This window comes from Taudactylus pleione, unplaced genomic scaffold (genome assembly GCF_031769625.1).
Source record: "Taudactylus pleione unplaced genomic scaffold, aTauple2 ptg000244l, whole genome shotgun sequence".
Taxonomy (NCBI): Eukaryota; Metazoa; Chordata; class Amphibia; order Anura; family Myobatrachidae; genus Taudactylus; species Taudactylus pleione.
This window is the reverse complement of record NW_028284646.1, coordinates 14,571,849-14,589,344: the sequence shown is the minus strand read 5'-3', so window position 1 is coordinate 14,589,344 and position 17,496 is coordinate 14,571,849. Positions and strand designations below refer to the sequence as shown.

Genomic DNA, 17,496 nt, shown 5'->3' with positions numbered 1-17,496 from the left:
AGTAACATGGAGGCCCCCTCACTGCTATGCACAGCTAGCCTGCTCCACCCCCCACACTCCAGTGATAATGGACCACATTTCATATAAACCAATGGTGCCAGAAAGAACAAAACCCCCCTCCCCTCATGGTCACACCACTATCCCTCTGAAGCTGCTCTGCAATCCCTGGCCACGCATAGACCCCATTACCGGGGAGCTCTATGCAGCCAGAGATAGGCGACAGTAGACAGCCGGAACATACAGGAGGATCAGCGTAGACTGAGACAGAAGACAGCAGGGATCATAGCAGGCCAGGATGGAGAGGAGTCAGCGCAGGCTAGGGCGGATACAGACACAGTCACCGCAGGCGACACCCAGCACATGCACTCCTGTGCATGAAATGAACGCTTCAGTATTACAGGCACAAATCTCTGCGGGGGCTGATGAGGATCTGCTTCCTCCCTCACTGCAAAATCTGGTAGCCAGGCAGCAGAATCTGGTAGCCATGGCGACCTGGCCCCTGGGATTTGTCAAGCCCTGATCTAAACTACATGGGAGCCATTTAATTGTTTTGCACAACTTATCGTGTATTTCTGCTCACACCCTCCTGAGGTGAGAGTTCTCTCACCCTTGCACTGAGGTAATTTTTTCCCATTTGCGCTTGCTATATTCCAACATCAAATACTTTTTTTTGTTTTTTCAGAGGGAGCTTCAAATGTTCTGCTAGCCCCCTTCTGGGCATCTATATGAGTAGGTGCCCGACGGAGCAATTGTTTCTCTGTTCGGGCGCCAATTAGTATTTAATGCAGCAAAAAGCACTGGGTTAAGCTGCGCAAAGTGGCTAAACAAGTTTAAAGAAGTGGCTAGGGTCCCCAAACAGCTGTTTGGGTGCCCAAATCAATGGGCTTTGCACACTTCTCGCACCTGAGGAGGCTGCGAGAAGAAATGTATTCGTCCACAGCTTTAGACGTCCGAACGAAGCAAAAAATTTCTCTGTTGGGCGCCTAGTCCTAAAGACGCCCAGCGGGGGCAGTCCAAAAAAATTCAATAGCAGCCTTTGTAGTTTCAGAAAATGCTATCTTTTTATTTATTCTAACACTTAAAAATAACTTTTTTTTTTTTTTTTTTTTGGCAATTTGAGTTTATTTTTTTTATTGAATTTTCAAGAAAGGGAACCAAAACCAAATGTGATTTTTTTTTTCCCCATCTTATAAAACACCACAAAACAAATACAAAACAAAAAAAAAGGTTCTCTTAAATTTTGTTCTCTCGATTTAAACTCTTTGTACAGGTAGTACAGAGCCTTTTTTGTTTGACACAAGATGGGAGGGGGGAGGGGGGAGATATGGGCTTTAGATAACCCTCAACTGTGGAAAATTATTTTTTTTGTGTACTGTTTTAGTTATTGTCTAAGTTTTTAACTAAGGGGGCACTTCATTTGAAAGAGACTACCCTCTTTCAAGACAGTGTACCCCCATTTGATCACAGGTAATCAAAACTACAATAGCTGCTAAGGAGGCCACATCATTTGAAAGAGGGGACACACTTTTTCATATGTGGGTGACCCCACATTTACAGATGTAATTATGGGCCTTGATAGTTGTAAGTGTTGCCCTGTCACCCATATACATGTCTGTTTTCCATAGAGCAGGGTAATATTGCCTGGTTATCACCGGATAGTAACTATTAGTGGGCTTCATAATTTTAAAGTGGCAACTCCTCACTTTCATATGGAATTGGTATGACATGCCGCCGGACATGGTGGGTGTAATACAGACGCCAGAAGGCAGAAGACTAAAGATCCCGACAGGATAAGTATTTTAATTATCCCTAACCCTCACCCCCCCCAACCCTCATTTAGAGGTGCCTAAACCTAATCCCCCCTTCCCCTAGCCTAACCCTCCCGTGGGGGTGCTTAACCCTAAGTCCCCCCCCCGGGAGCCCCTAAACCTACCCCCCCCCCCCCTCGCGGCTGTCTGCTGCAGACGCCCGGCTTACCTATGTTCAGTATGCCAGGCGTCAGGATTTCGGAGGGTGGAAAATGATAGGCGTCGTGATTTCAACGCATATGATTAGTCCCATGCTGGGATTTCACAATTGGGAAGCCGGCGATTGGCATTTCGACCGCCAGCTTCCCGACCGCATACCCTTTCAAATATGCACGAGAACGCTGTCGAAGCTGGAAAATTGGCTGAGACAATATCAGTTTAAAATTGAATCGCGGCGACGCCATCTTGCGACTGGCCGCAAGACGCCATCTTGGAAATGAGATCACAAGACGCCATTTTGCGAATGGCCGCCCAAGCGCCATTTTAGATAAACTCACATTTAAGTACATATGGCGATATTACTATTAGCACCATGCGATTGCATCTTTCATCATTTTTCATATACACAGTAATACGCACAATTGCGCTGTTAACTAGTCGCATATTAGCAAATGCATAAATTCCTATATGAAAACACAGTTTAGTAGTTAAATGCGCACGCACCCGCACCAAGTTAACTAGCGTCTTTATATCAAACCCCGCATACTCACACATTACATATTCACATACAAGGTTTCATAAGCTTTAAGGTACAAGATTCAAGTTGTTCATTTAGTATAAATGCTATGAAATAAAGATTGTTTGGTAACTAAGGTTTTATACATGCTAAGTAAGCCGTGTTTGGTTTTGTACTGATGCGTACTCTTTCCACAGTATTCCGGTAATATCGGTGGGGAGATCGCATCATGCATTCTCAACTTATGGACCGCAGAGACTTCAAGCAACAAAATATATATGATATAAATAACTGCTAGGATTTTGCATGGGGGCGGGAGGGCAGAGACCCCCAGTTATTAGAGGCTGGGTGAGTCTATTTGAACCAGCCTGTTAAACTCTCTGAAACAGATGCTTCCTCCCTGGGAACCAATGACATCAGCAACAAACTTCTCTATTGTCCTGTCTATTTTGGGGGGGTATAAATGTGTGCTCCAACACTGGGTCTTTAGTCTTCGTGCTGAATGCTGATAGACGAGGGGTTTCTTGCTGATGCCTAACATCTGGTCCGGAAGCGCTGCGTATGTATACTGTACTTGGGTCTGTATAATTCCTTTGCGCCGAATTGTATCTGGATCAATAGCGTGTAACTGACTGTACTTTTACTTGAATAATACTTGTGCTTTGGAACCACAGATTCCAGGTCTTAAGTCTTTATTTACTGTATGACTGCGTACGCAAATTAGCATCATCTTTAGAAGGTATAGGCAGGATATTAGAAGGTATAGGAAGGAGTGTATAGAGGTTCTGATCCAGTATCATTAACGCGCATCAACCCGGCATTTTTGGCAGTGTTAGAGAGAAGCATTCACCTTGAAAAAGACGTCAAGAGGACATTGAAACACGTAGGTGCCGCTCCCTAATCTCATTACGTCCTGCGAGAACAGACTGTGGAAGCACTCGCACCATATTCAGAAGAATCAGGACGGAGACACTTGTCTTCTTTACCACAGCACCCGAACAGCTTTAACAGCAGCCTCATAACGCTTCATTATCTACCTGCTGATTCAGATTTATTTTGAAACCTTCCGGACTTCCCCAGTTACACGGAATCCCCAGAGAGGCCTCAACACAACCATCAGTGAGCTCACCGCAGGTCGGGTTGAGCACCGGAGTCAGCAATCCGTGGATGCGGTTTGCCATCACCGCAACAGCCGGACTTTCACCTATCTTTACATGGGACATTATCATCTCGCTAACAGGTAAAGCCTAGCGCTGTGAAATGCTTACACAATACGTGCCTACCTGAAAAACTGCTGATTAAGTGCGCACACTATCACATTCAGTTTGGAACTTTCTCCTAATTAAGGCAGACTTCACTATTGCTACAGTGCTTCAGACTCCAGGACTATTCAATGAATGTAGTGTTCTCTCTAGCTCCGGCGGCAGGCAGGGCGCCGAAACGAGAGAGGGCAATCTTGTGCGCGCCCGAAAAGGGGGCGTGGTTATAAAAAGGGGGCATGTCTATAAGACGCGTCCCCTTTTCGTCATACTTGGGGGCGTGCCCGGCGCTTACGGACATGCCGGGCAGCCCCCAATCGCTGCAGAAAGGGAGAATAGATGTCGGGCGCATGCGCCCGGCATCTATTCTCCGGCGGTGACCGGGTCACCGCATGTTTGTCCACCCGCGGGACACCGAGTCCCGCTGGTGAGAACCACTCCCGCAGGCTGTTAGGGAAGGGCGCTTTTTGCCCTCCTCCTGGAGGGCAGGGTGCTTTTTGCCCTCCAGAAGGAGGGCAGGGCGCCGCGCCCCGCTAAAACAGCCTAGCGGGAATGCTAGAATGTATCATTATTGTATGCTACATTGATTTTACAGTTTACAGTTTTTTTAATTACAGCTGCTACATTTTTTTCTGATATGTGCTTCTTTTTTTTACTATTAAATGTTGCATTCTTACTTGTAACTGAGTGAAATTTACTACAAACCCTCAGATTCTGCGGTTGTTTGTTATTTTAACTAATACCAAAGGTTTAGCTGCAACTGGTAACATATTTTTCTATTTGTACCAAGTTCAGTCATACAATTAATTAACCCAGATAATCTATTACCATTGCAGAGTGTAAAATTTTCTTGTAGGTCAATTACACAGATCACCACAATAGAAAAAAAAAAAAAGTCAGACAAGATAATTGGGAGTCTTAAAACAAAATCAGTGATTCACAATCACATGTATGAATTTCTGCCTCTTATCACTTCATATCTAAATATTACACAGCTCAGTAAAATGGTATACCACTAGCGTACACTGTGTGCTCTAGCGTACACAGTGTACGCTAGAGCATTAACCGGTCACAGAACTGGGGCTAGGAGTAAGTAGAATCCAGTATGCAGCGGCAGGTTTCTACTGGTGTCCATAGCCGCCATGCTGTAAGTGTAAAGGCCCCCACACATCAGAGATTGCTTGCAGCAATCGTGCAATTTGCAATCCATTGTGTATAAAATCTTTCCCTTCTTCAATAGATTGCAGAATTGCCACAATCTATTGAAAAAGGGAAAGATTTTTATACACAATCTATAGCAAATTGCACAATTGCTGCAAGCAATCTCTGATGTATGGGGGCCTTAACCCTCTCCCCCGTCACTGAGGGGATAACAAATGCTAACACTGGCAGCAGTTACATGTCAAATCTCTCTACAAGGCAGACAGAAAGGTTAGATTGTTATTCCCTTTCTAAATTATTCAAATATATCAAGAAGTTCACCACCTCAGCAAGTAGGCCAGATGGTTTTTATATCCGTTATGTAGGCAGAAAACAGAACGTGGGATGTTTGTTTTGGGTATAGACAAGTTTAGCAAGCATAACCCTAATATGGGCGGTCTATCACTATCCTTTACAAAGACTTTTTAAAGCAAGACATATATGGGCTAATCCTGCAGAGTACTAAGTGACAGGATAACACACTAGGGGGGGAATTCAATGGTACGTCCAACTGCGCTCATATCAGCCAGTAACAGTAGTACAGAGTTTACAAGTTTTCCCTCGCTCCTCTAAGGAAATTTGTGATGCCAGTGGGCACCATATGCCGTTCTGGAATGACATTGCATACAACTGAATTGCCCGCTGGTTTGATGAAGATGGACCTCCCCCATGCAGACACACACACACACACACACACACGATTATGGCGGTAATCTGCAAATACATATAACACTGGTACTTATGTGAATACTGTGTTTATACATAACTCATGGAGTTAAAGTATGTAGTGAAACACACACGTTGGGATGTTTCATGAAAATCAGGGGTGTTTTTTTTTTTTTAAACAATACAAACATTCTCCAATGTTCCATGTTTTACAGCATATTCAAACCACTGAACCAACTGCAAAGGCAGAAACAATATACTATTGTTTCAGCAAAACAAAGATCTCAGTGTAAAAGGATACCTATTAAGGCTAACTGTATGTTAGGTAACTATGGGTGGTAAACTATAGCTAACAGAAAAGTGTATAGGGAAACAAATGCTCCCAAGTGACTGGGAGGTAGTCTGTTATTAAATGTCAAACTTGTGAGTGTCACATTTTGTTTTAATATAAACCCCACCCTTCCCAAGTAACCATGACGTATACATTAATACTTAATTCCAATACCATGGGCAGCACAAAGGACTGATTTGGGACATATTTCTAATGCTAAACCTAACAATCCCCCTTTTCTATGTACTACAGTTTTGATAGGAGTGGCTCCACCTAGGGCCCATCACTATACTATAAATTAGTGCTATGATGGGGTTATCTGCATTTGGACTCCCACTGTTTACTCTATTCAACAAAGTCCCAGTACTTCTACTCAGAAGCAAAGTATGCTGGTCAGCTACGATGGTGATGTCTGTCTGCTAAACAGAGAAATCCTAAAGGTGCACATCCACTAGCAGACATGAAAACGATTGCACGATTACGACATTGTAATCGTGTAGTCGTTTGCCAGTCTGTGATGAGCCTGCACTGAATGAGCAGTCGTTCAGTGCAGGCTCATCAATCATCTGCAAACATGTTGAACCTGACGTTATCGTCAGGTTGTCCAGCATGTTTGCACGATGATCGATGTCTAAACGACCAGCAGGCACGCGCATCGCTGGTCGTTTTAGACATTTTTGCAAGCGATTTGCAAACGATTTATGAACGATTGAATGATCGTTATCGCTCAACTTAATCGTTTAGTGAATGGGCACCTTTAAGCAAACTGTTGTGCGATTGCCCACTAAAGGCTGACTCATTTTGAGAGATTGCCTTCCCTAATCCAGTAAACAAACTTTATATTTGCAGGGGCCCAGACCATAATGAAGTAGAGTCCTTGCCAAATAAAGAAAACAGTGGAGGAAACAAGGAAGTATAATCCCGCACAAACTTATAGTTTAGTTAAAAAGGTAGTGTAGTGGTTTGAAAATGGAAAACAGCTTTAATCAAGATAAATCAGAATTTGGCATCGTCACTTGCACAGAGAGCACACTGCACAGCAAAAAGGTGTTGTGCCAAAGGGTCCATGCAGACGATATGTTGCACCACTTAGTTGGTACTAACTATATTGGCCATATGCATTCTGTAAAATTGCAGGTGGCCAAAATTAGCTCATTGTGAAAAGGCACCAAATATATGAGCCATGTAGCCTGAAACACTAACATGCAAAATTACACTACATAGACAAAATTACAGACACCCTTTCTGAAAAGTGTTAGGGTAATTTGGTCATACCCATTGCTAACAGGTGCATAGATTTTAGCATACTGCCATTTAAACTACATAGCCAAACAGTAGAATAGGTTATAAATAAGTGCACAGTGACTTTCAATATGGCATTGTAATAGGACGCCACTTTCCAGACAGTCTGTTTGTACATTTTTTCCCTACTAGTGCTACTTTGGTCAACTGTAAGTGTTCTTATTGTGCAGGGGAAACCACTAGTAGCAGCAACAGCAAAATGATCAGCTATACAAGCTCATAGAATAGGACCGCTGAAGGCATAAGCTTGTAGCGTTTATGCTAGGAAATTTAATGGCAGGGTGGCGATCACAGAGGACAATCATTTTGAAGGGTACATTTTTCATGCAACACTTTGGGGGGAATTCAATTAGGTGCGAGTTTGGTCACACAAGGTGAAATCCACTGCAAATTCGCCTTGCGAATTACTTTTGCAATTCAATTCCAAACTCGCATTTCTTTTTCAGAGTAAATGTGCCTGTTTTTGTTCGCACCACCCCGAGCAGGGAAAACCTGTATTTTAAGGTAAAAATGTCAGGACGTGCTTCAGAACCCCTCCGATTCCCCAGCCCCCTAATGACTAATTATTTTACAATTAGCTTTATGGGGCCAATAATTAAATTTCATTTTTGGGGTGAAAAAAATAAATGGCCATAAATTACCGCAAAATAAGCTTTTTTAGCTAAATAATGCACCCTAAATTTAATGTAAGTATTTATTTCAGAGAAAACTAATTGCTCTCTATCATTTTTTTTACATTATAAAGTTGTCTCAAATTACCCCAAAAGCATCTTTTGTTTCTACTTTTTTTTGCATTTTCCGTTTAATTCCTTTTTAATTAAACGAAATTCTACAGCTTTTTTACATTATTTTTATTTTTTAAATGCACAATTCAGCCATTTGACATCTTTTAAAAAGCATACAATACTCTCCTTATGGCCACTAACAGTCTTCTACATGATTCTGCTAACAAAGTTTTCACTTTATTGGGATCCAGGATGGTCTCCCCATTTTTTCATGCTATTTTCCCTGTTCACTTTTTGGACAAAATTCACACACACTCACTGCGAGTAGTGCAAATTCGCATTTCTAATTGAGTTGTGCATATCTCGGGTGAGCGCATGAAGGCGAAGTGTGCAAGTTTTTCGCCTTTTTCAAACTCTCCTAAGTGAATTCCTCCCTTTGTGTCGCTAAAGATACAATGGGTAGTCAGAGTGCGATGCACAGCACGTGTTAATCGTTTTTATACACATTTGCCCCCAAATTCACAGTAGGTTCCCCAATTTAAAGCATGCCACATAGCAGGGCCCTCAATTAATAGTGAGTCACACTGTAGAAACCCCAGTTCAGAGTATGCCACACAGTAGTGCCCAAAGTATTCCACAAAGTAGGCCCGCCAATTTATTGTTAAAAAGTTTTTATTAATGTGAAATCGCATGGCTCTCAGTGCTGCAAAATCTGTACAGACTACCCAAGCATTACATGAATCAATTAGTGCTAAGCTCTCCACTACTCCCATAGGGGCCACTGACCACCACTCCCTAGCTTTGCCCCTGAGCCGCAGGAGACTCCAGGAGGATCACTAAGGCACTGCAGGGATTGAAAGCAGAGAACAGTTCATGCATAGCTACCCAGCACCGTGGAGAAGCAGAAGTAGAACGTGCTAAGACTGGCACTGTCCCGTTCTACATTGATCTCTGTCTTTTTACTTGCTTGGTGTCTGGCCCGCTTCATGGGCGCTGCGTTGTGGCTAGACAACAGGCCCTTCGCTCCTCCTGTTCCCAGACGCTGTGTCGGCTTGCTCCGGAGAAAGTGCAGGCGCAGAACGCAATCCGGACAGCGCACATATCAATAGTTAATAAATAGGCAAGGTGCGGCACCCCGCTAAAACAGCCTGGCGGGAGCACTAGATAGAAATTATCCATTCTTAGTTGGAAAAACTCACTAGGGATCTCCAAACTAGAAACAATGTCAAAACACAAACTGTTCATCAGGAGCATCACAGATTGGGTTTCCATTGCCAAACAGTAACACACAACCAACGAAGCATACCCCATTGATCTCTGGAGAAACATTTGCTGGAGTAACAAGTCATGCTACAAAACCTGGCAGTCTGATGGATGAATCCAGGGTTTGGAAGAAGCAATGATTCCTGTCTGAATGTGTACGGTCAGCTGTAAGGTTTGGTGGTAGAGAAATAATGGTCTGCGGCTATTTTTCATGGATTGGCCTGAGCCCCTTATTTACTGCTACATCAAATAAGGACAGTCTATAGAATTGTGTACTGCCAATAGTTTGGTGCAGGCCCTTTCTGTTTCAGCAAGTCTGTGCTCCCATGTACAATTCAAGACTCATCAAAAAAAATGGATTTGCCAAGTTTGGTGCGGAAGAGCTTCATTGCTCTGCACATAGCCCTGACCATAACCCCTTCAAATATCTTTTAATTGGAATGCCAGTTGCAAGCTAGGACTTATCGTACAACCTGTGGTGCTAAATGGATGTGAATCCCTACAGCCCTGTTCCAAAATCTAGTGAATGTTGTTACAACAGCAAAAATAAGGGGGTGGGGGGCAACTCCATATTTATGCCTATTTTTGGAATAAGATGATCAACAATCACCCAGAAGTGTTATGTTAAGACCAGTAGCTTTATGGAAAAATAACTCACTTTACATGTCATTTGCATTCTCTGACCATATATGGAGTCACTTGAGCAATGCAGTTTTTTTATGTGGTAAAATAAACCCTCAACTGAATTAACCATTTTAAAGTATTCCAACAATGGTACTACGTGTACAGTATAATCATTTCAAATCCAAATTAACGATATGGCTATATTAAACTGCCATTGGCAGGATTGATACTATTTTAAGAGGTTGTAATTTTGTATATTATGGACTGCCAATTCAAATGTGTGTGATGTGCACCAATCATCAACAAAATGTTCAGCTGTACACACAGCGCCATATTCGGGGCACTCAACATCTCTAGTCTTCTTGTGCACCTCCATTGGGAGCGAGGAAAAACTAGAAATGTTCTAGTATGGCATATGATCAGCGTATTTAATTGAATAGGATTATGAAAACACCCTAAAAACATTGCATTCACAAATGCCACATATTACTATACTCCTTTGTTCCAATACTAAACAGTTAAGGACATGGTCAAAAACCCAGGCTTATGAGCCACTAAACCTAATATACAAATAATCAATAACACGCTGCATATGATACCAAATGTATCCACACTGTGTGGTAGGCAAATTGCTCATGCATTGTGTTTAGCAGAAGACCACAAAATTAACATCTAAGCCAGTGATTCCCAAACTGGGTGCTGTGGCACCCCAGTACTTGCAGTGGTGCAATAAGTTGATCCAGGACCCTCTCAAATTATTTAGTTAATGTGATAGGCAAAACCAATGCTGATAGCTGCCAATAATAAAATATGTAGACAAACAGAAGCGCAATCCTGTCCATCACCACATAACTGAACATAAGGATGACAGGTAAGCACAATCTACTTAATTTTTTATTAAGTTCTCAATAAAAATAAACTTTTGTCCCAGGGGTGCAGTTATTTATTAAAGTTTGGGATATAACAATCGTCTGCTAATCAGATTTGATTTTCAGACCTGCCTGATCAACTTGAAGCACAACTAATTAATCTGGGCACCAAAACCAAAGTGTCTCCATGTACCGGCTTTAAATATACCAGCAACTAATTACATTTACAAAAAAAAAAAAAAAAGAGACTATGTTTTCAAGATCAAATGTAATCAAGTTAAAAAGTTGTAAACAAAAAGGAATATATTTTCCCAAGCACACCATTTCATTCCGCCTTACAGTTTTTCCTCTGTCTGAATTGACCAGTGGCAGAATAATGGCACACTACATGGTAAAGTAATACAAAATTAAACATTCAAAAGTTCTATCAAGGTATAGTAAGAAGAACATTGCAAGATCACTCTTCGGATTACATCCTCCTCATTTTTAAAGTTTCCAGAGACTTTTAAAGGCAAATGACTAAACAGATATATGCTCAATTAAGTGACTAAAAAGGAGACAGATGGTCTGTAATTATCCTGTCAATAATGCTATTTGGGAAATCACTGCGTTATTAGTTTGTTCTTACAGATTACAGAACCCTGTATGTTCTAGTTGGAGTGGCTCTCCCACCCTGTAACAAAGATGTGGGCATACATCTTCCTTTGTACATAAAGTTGTGTAAACACCACGAGGATCGGAATGATATATCATACACATCGTAGAGTTCCAGCTAAGCTGTTTGTGGGGCGCCATGTTCTGCCCCATTTCTGAAGGGCAAATAGCACCCTGCCCTCCGGTGTGGCACTCTGCTTAAACAGTCTGCGGGTGCCGTCCTCACCCACGGGTCGCAGTGTCCCGCGGGTTGAGAAAACTGCGGTGCAGCAGTCACCGCCGGTAAATGGATGCCAGGCCCTTGGGGGCAGCCCGGCAAGTCCATAAGTGCTGGGCACGTCCCCAAGAGTGACGAAAAGGGGACATGTCTTAAAGACACGCCCCCTCTTCATTGCTCACGCCCCTTTTCTGATGCACTCAGATCTGCCCTTTCTGTACGTCCAGCGCCGGACCTGGAGTGAACACTAATGTAGTGTGTACGCCTAATCTGTCGTTCCCACTATTGTTCATTGAATCATCCCATTGGATGTGCTGCACGTCTAATGGGACAATTCAATGAGCGATGCAGTGTAGCTATATGCTGCATTTAATGATACAATGTGCCGTTGTACGGCGGATTGTGCAGTGTATACGGCGTGTGCGAAGTATCGTTACATTGCTCGTCACATCGTACCGTGTAAGGTGTACACCCAGCTTTAGTCAATGATCACAAATGCTAACTTCTACACGGTATTATTTAGAAAGTATTTACCTGCATTGTCAAAGCATATTAAACGCACTAAAATGCTCATAGTCCAAAACATAATGTCACGTGAATGAACATGTACACACACACACACACAAGTATTTGCTATGCATCAATGTAGACTTTGCCTATAATGTTCAGAAAAATTACAATACTGGTAAAAGAAAGAAAAACCATAAAACGGAACAACTTTTAATGTTAACACTCCCTTATACCCCTTTCAGACATACCGAGAATCCTGGGAATTTGGCCTGCCTCAGCCACATTCCCGGGTTGCCGCGTATGTCTGAAAGGTACCTACCCGGGAACACGTTCCCGTGTAGCCGACCCTTCAATCGACCAGGGAATTTCTCGGGACTTATGTCCCGGGAAATCACCCTTGCTTATGTCTGAATGGTGCTACCTGGCATTTACTCCTGGGCTGCACCAAGCAGCTTTTACATTGAGTTGGCAGCGCAGGAGCATCCTATAGAAGGCTCAGCGCTGTTGCTCACCACTCCCACGCCGGCGGCTGTGTACAGAGAACCCCAGCCGGACGCCGGGGACACCCGCCGGCGCTGGAGATCGCCGGCGGGTCTCTGCAACAGTGGGCCGCCCGCACTCCTGCTGGACCACCAGGGCAGATACAAATAATTTATAATAATAAAATGAAGTGATTGGTCGGCTGCCTGCTGCACGATGATGACATCATCAGCGGCTGCCAGAGAGGGGATAGGCTAGGAAGGGCAGAGGAGAGGCAGGTAATATTAAAAACTAAGAAACCCGGCTTATGTCTGTAAAGGGTCTACCTGGGAATTTCTCAGGTAGAAGCTGTAGTGTGAAAGGGGGGTCTCGACCAAATACCCGGGAATTTGCACAGGAGAAATTCCTGGGTCTGAGCAGGAAATTTCCCGGGTCGTATGTCTGAAAGGGGTTTAAGTAAGTCTTTGCCAGGATATATGTGACTACACTTAACACTCCAGTAGTAAGCTTTGGGATGTGTTCTGGATTGTAGTTGCCAAACAGTTGCACACAAAGGCAAATTGAAGAGTTTTGTTTTAAAATGAATCAGTGCGTACCTACCCATAATGCTCTTCTCACTATTGGAGCATAAGCAGAACTAAAATCTATATAATATCTAGGTATATTAATCTAATTTTAAAAGAAACACAAAGCTTCTGCCAAATATTAACATAATTACATTCTAAATTAAATGTAAAGATGCTGATCCTTTGTTTATTTATACTTTAACAAAATATACAATTTTAAAAAGGTAGGTCAACAGCATTTCTAAATACAAAAATAGTTTACATTTATCATAACACTTCAGAGGTATGGATTCAAAACACACTTTAAGAAAGCAGACCTGTGATTTTGTCTTCTGATATTTAAAGTCCTCTTGCTCCTTTTTCTCATCTTGATTGCTTTGTTCCAGAACAGTTCTGTACCCAATGCTGGGTATGACATATTCGACTCCTAAATCTAGATCTTTCATCTCCTCTTAGCATTGAGCGCCTCTAGTGATTCAACGTTCACAAAAGCTTTTTTTAAAAAAGCAAAAAAAAAAAAAGAAATAATCAAAAAACACATTTATACATTTAGGGGCATATGTATCAACGCTTGATGTGAGATAAAATAGTGAAATATATATCACCAATCAGCTTCTAACTTACATTTTGAAGGCTATGTTTAAAAAATTATAGTTAGGAAATGATTAGTTGGCGATATATATCTCACAATTTTATCTCACATCAAGCTTTGATACATATGCTCCTTAGTGTGATTTGTAATAATTGCACAAAAATACACCTAAAATAGAATTTTTTTAAAAAAAACCTTATTCACTCTTAAAAGAATATCTAAATATGTTACAATATAATTTATAGATACATTACTCAATCAATTTGCAAAAAAAAATAAAAAATCTAGATAGTTCACTAAAAACACCAACATGTCTAGACTAGCCTACACAAAGTGAGTAGTTGTTCGAATCCCCTGATTCATGTTAAGGGTAAGTTGATTTCTGTCTGCAATTTTCCATGGGGAAGCGATGACATCACTGGCAGCCCAGATTTTCAAATAAGTAATAAGAAAAAATATAAATGAAGTACTGAATAGAATCAGCTCTAGGAACAGAAGCAGGAAAAAATATCTTCAGCAGCTCAGCTATTTCAGTAGGACACCAAATGGTAGGCTATGGATTAGGAAAGATCAATGCCCCACTGTATATAAAAGGTCATATTTTATAATACAAACCAAGCACAGTCTCACTGGGGTAATGTGTGTCTGTATACTTGTTAGATACACAGCTCATTTCCTAATAAAGGCCCTGCGCGCTTAGCTCAGGTCACCTTGCACTATCCAGATTAATGCTTTAGAAAGGCCACAATAAAACCGGCCACTATAGACACAGACAGGGTGACACTATATACCCTGACAAGAGGGCTGCAGCACAGAGAGGGGCACAGCAATGAGTGTTCCTGCTGCGGGGACAAGTCACCCAGGCAATGCCCTTACCACACATATGCAGGACTTACCTAAGGCTGGTGAGCAGCACAGGGACAGTGCCCTATCCTCAGCTACACTACAGAGAGCCGCCCCCACCTTCCCTGTACAATGAGACAGAGGAGCTGGGGAGACACCACGTACACCCGGGGCGCCCCCTACTGGAAAGATAAAACAAAGACAAAAAAAACAAAAACAAAAAGACGGAAGAAGCAGCAGCAGCTCCTCCATCTGACGGGAGATGCCAACACCTGGGTACCGGCTGCTCTCTCCCAGGGGTTCAGGACTTTGTTCTCATGGATCAAACAAATGGCAAGAGCAGAGTACCAAATGATGGGAGGGGGGGGGGGGGGGGGGGGCAGGTATATGGATGACAATGTGGACTACGGGGAAATCATGCGTGCCGGGTAAGAGGAAAGTCGGACACCCGCAATGTCACCGTAATGGCGGCTCTGATAGGTCGACACACAGTGGGGCGCCCGTTGTATGGGTGTCGGATGACATGGGGTGACGCTTCTGGCACACTCTGGGCTGGTACCGGGGACATGACTGACTGCTCCACTTTCCCTCCGCCCATAGAGAACGCCGAGGGGCGCTGTTACCTGGTGGGGTATGGGCGTAGGGAGCTGGGGCTCGGTGCTATCACAGGCTCCGGTCTTGTCTCTTCCACTGCGGCTCCTCAACTCAGGAAAACAAGCAGCCGGGCTGAGGGGGAGTTCGGGGAGGCAAGCACTGCGCCTGCTCTCTGCTCCTGGGGGCAGGCACCAGTCGGGGGAATTACGGGAGTTGTAGTCCTGCTGACGTATCGCGCATTTAGGAAGAGTCTGTGGAGGGACTTCACCTCCCGGCATGCTCTCGGGTAGAGAGAGGCGTGACAGTACTAGCAAAGAGGGAAGGGGCGTGTTCCGATCGTGTGGCCACGCCCATACGTCAGCGCTGCGGCAGCACCCGGCCTCTGGAACGTTCTGCAGTGACATCACGTTATCGGGGCCATTTTAGGCCTGGGTGTGACTGTGTGGTAAGGTGTACTCGGCGCCTGTCAGTTTCATGTCACATTGTGCCACTGGGTCCCTGCTGCTGCTGAACCTGAGAGACGTTTCACACTAATAAGAGCTGTGTGCGTGTTGTGCCCGGTTGGCAACTGGCAGCTTTATTTGTCCCAGTGACCCAGTCTATAACCTGCTTGACTTTAAAAACAACAACAAAGCACTGTATAGGTGAAGAATAATAATCAGCCACAGCAACTGTATAACAGTAAAGGTGACTATTATATCAGCAGGCCCTGCAGGACTATGTAGCAGCTGTGACCACATAGGAGATTATTCAGAGTTGGGAGCAAAGTAAGGGGAAAAAAAGGCAAATCTGAACTTGGACAAACCATGCTGATATGCAAATAAATACTTTTTGCTATTATGTATGCAGGGTAAATACTGGCAGCTTTTGCACGTAGTCCACCAATGCTGGTGAGCTTTATTTTTATACTACAGTTTGGAGTTCTGCTAGAACATGTCCCTCTCAACTCAGAACCTTTATATGGTTGATTCCCATGCTATAGTGCTATCAATAGCTATATATACCAGCAGCATAAGTGCGTGCCTATGTTACTACCATGATATCCATATTAGACTAGAAGTTACTGTACCAACAGTGATGGTTGTCCTAGATATAAGCGTACTACCAATATTTTCCACACCGGTATACCGTCAGTGGTGAGTGCCTGTTTTATACCAGCAACCAGGGCCGCCATGAGGGGGGGACTACCGAGACTCCAGTCTCGGGCCTGGATACTGGCACAGTCCAGCACTGCTCCCTTAAACAAAAGAGGGTGGCCCACTGGCTGTTATCGCTTGCTGACCTGGTCCCCATTAAGTAAAGCTCTTATGTATTTACTAAGACAATGTAAGTGCAAATTTTGACCAGGAAAAACAGGTGATTTTGAAACTGGAAACATTCAGGGTCACCATCACAGCCTTACGCATACTTGTACAAGCTCTGACCTTACTCAGAAATTGCTAACCTCGTCGCACGCTATGAGTACCCCGGCTGCGTAAGGCATCTCAGTGGATAATTTATGCACGCCCATGCAACACTGTTCAAACACACTGACACGCCTGCATTTCGCTGTCCACCCCCAAATGGCACTTCCTGTCAATCACTCTGTTATGGGTCTGCGTAGTTACTGTGATCACAGTGGTCTGTTCGCACACTGCGATGCATGTGCAGTACGCAACAATTGGCCGATTGCGTGCGGAATTGCAGTTGCTATTGGTAATGAATCAGACCCTATGATATCAATATTATTATCAGTAACAATTTTTCCATTGCACTAAGGTGGCATTAGCTGTGTTGTAGGTAGTCTACTCCTTATGTATGTAAATATTAACATCACATTATTTTATTTATTTTATTAATAGCCTCTTTGACATTTAGCTACCCACTGTGAGAGCAGTGCTGGGAAAGAGATTAAAGTGGTATATATCTCTAAAATCCAATCGTTATTGTTTTCATGGGTTTTGTGCAAACAGTAAAAGAGTGCTTTTGTTGGTTTAACTATCATTGTAAATTTCAACTTATTTACTTAGCTGCACCTTACACACAGCCAGCAGCCATGAACCTGTCAAAACATAAAGGAACAGGATGTGACAACACAAAGGAACATAGCTGTTTCAAACAAAACAGGAGGCTGACAATAAGAAAAACAGATCTTACAAGGAGCTAAATAAAACAACACTGCCACCTGCTGAATACACATAATTCTACCAACCCAGCTAATAATTGGCAATTCTCTTGAGTCGATCGCCGATGCGCTCCTAACCGAGTCGATGGTTAGGCCTGCGCACACGCAGCAGCCGCACTGCGCATGCGCAAGCCCCGGAGCGACAGAGAAACT

At 43.2% G+C, this 17,496-nt stretch overlaps 1 protein-coding gene across 1 annotated transcript in view; it reads right to left on the bottom strand.

The window, feature by feature from the left end:
* ABCC5 (ATP binding cassette subfamily C member 5) overlaps nt 1–15,316 on the bottom strand; it is a 127,637-nt gene extending 112,321 nt beyond the window's left edge. Inside the window, exons 1-2 of the mRNA XM_088479730.1 lie at nt 15,209–15,316; nt 13,468–13,642 (exon numbers count right to left, since the gene is read on the bottom strand). Coding sequence (XP_088335856.1) covers nt 13,468–13,596 — 129 coding nt within the window. The 5' untranslated portion in view covers nt 13,597–13,642; nt 15,209–15,316. The remainder of the gene's footprint in view (nt 1–13,467; nt 13,643–15,208) is intronic.
* Nucleotides 15,317–17,496: the final 2,180 nt, after the last annotated feature.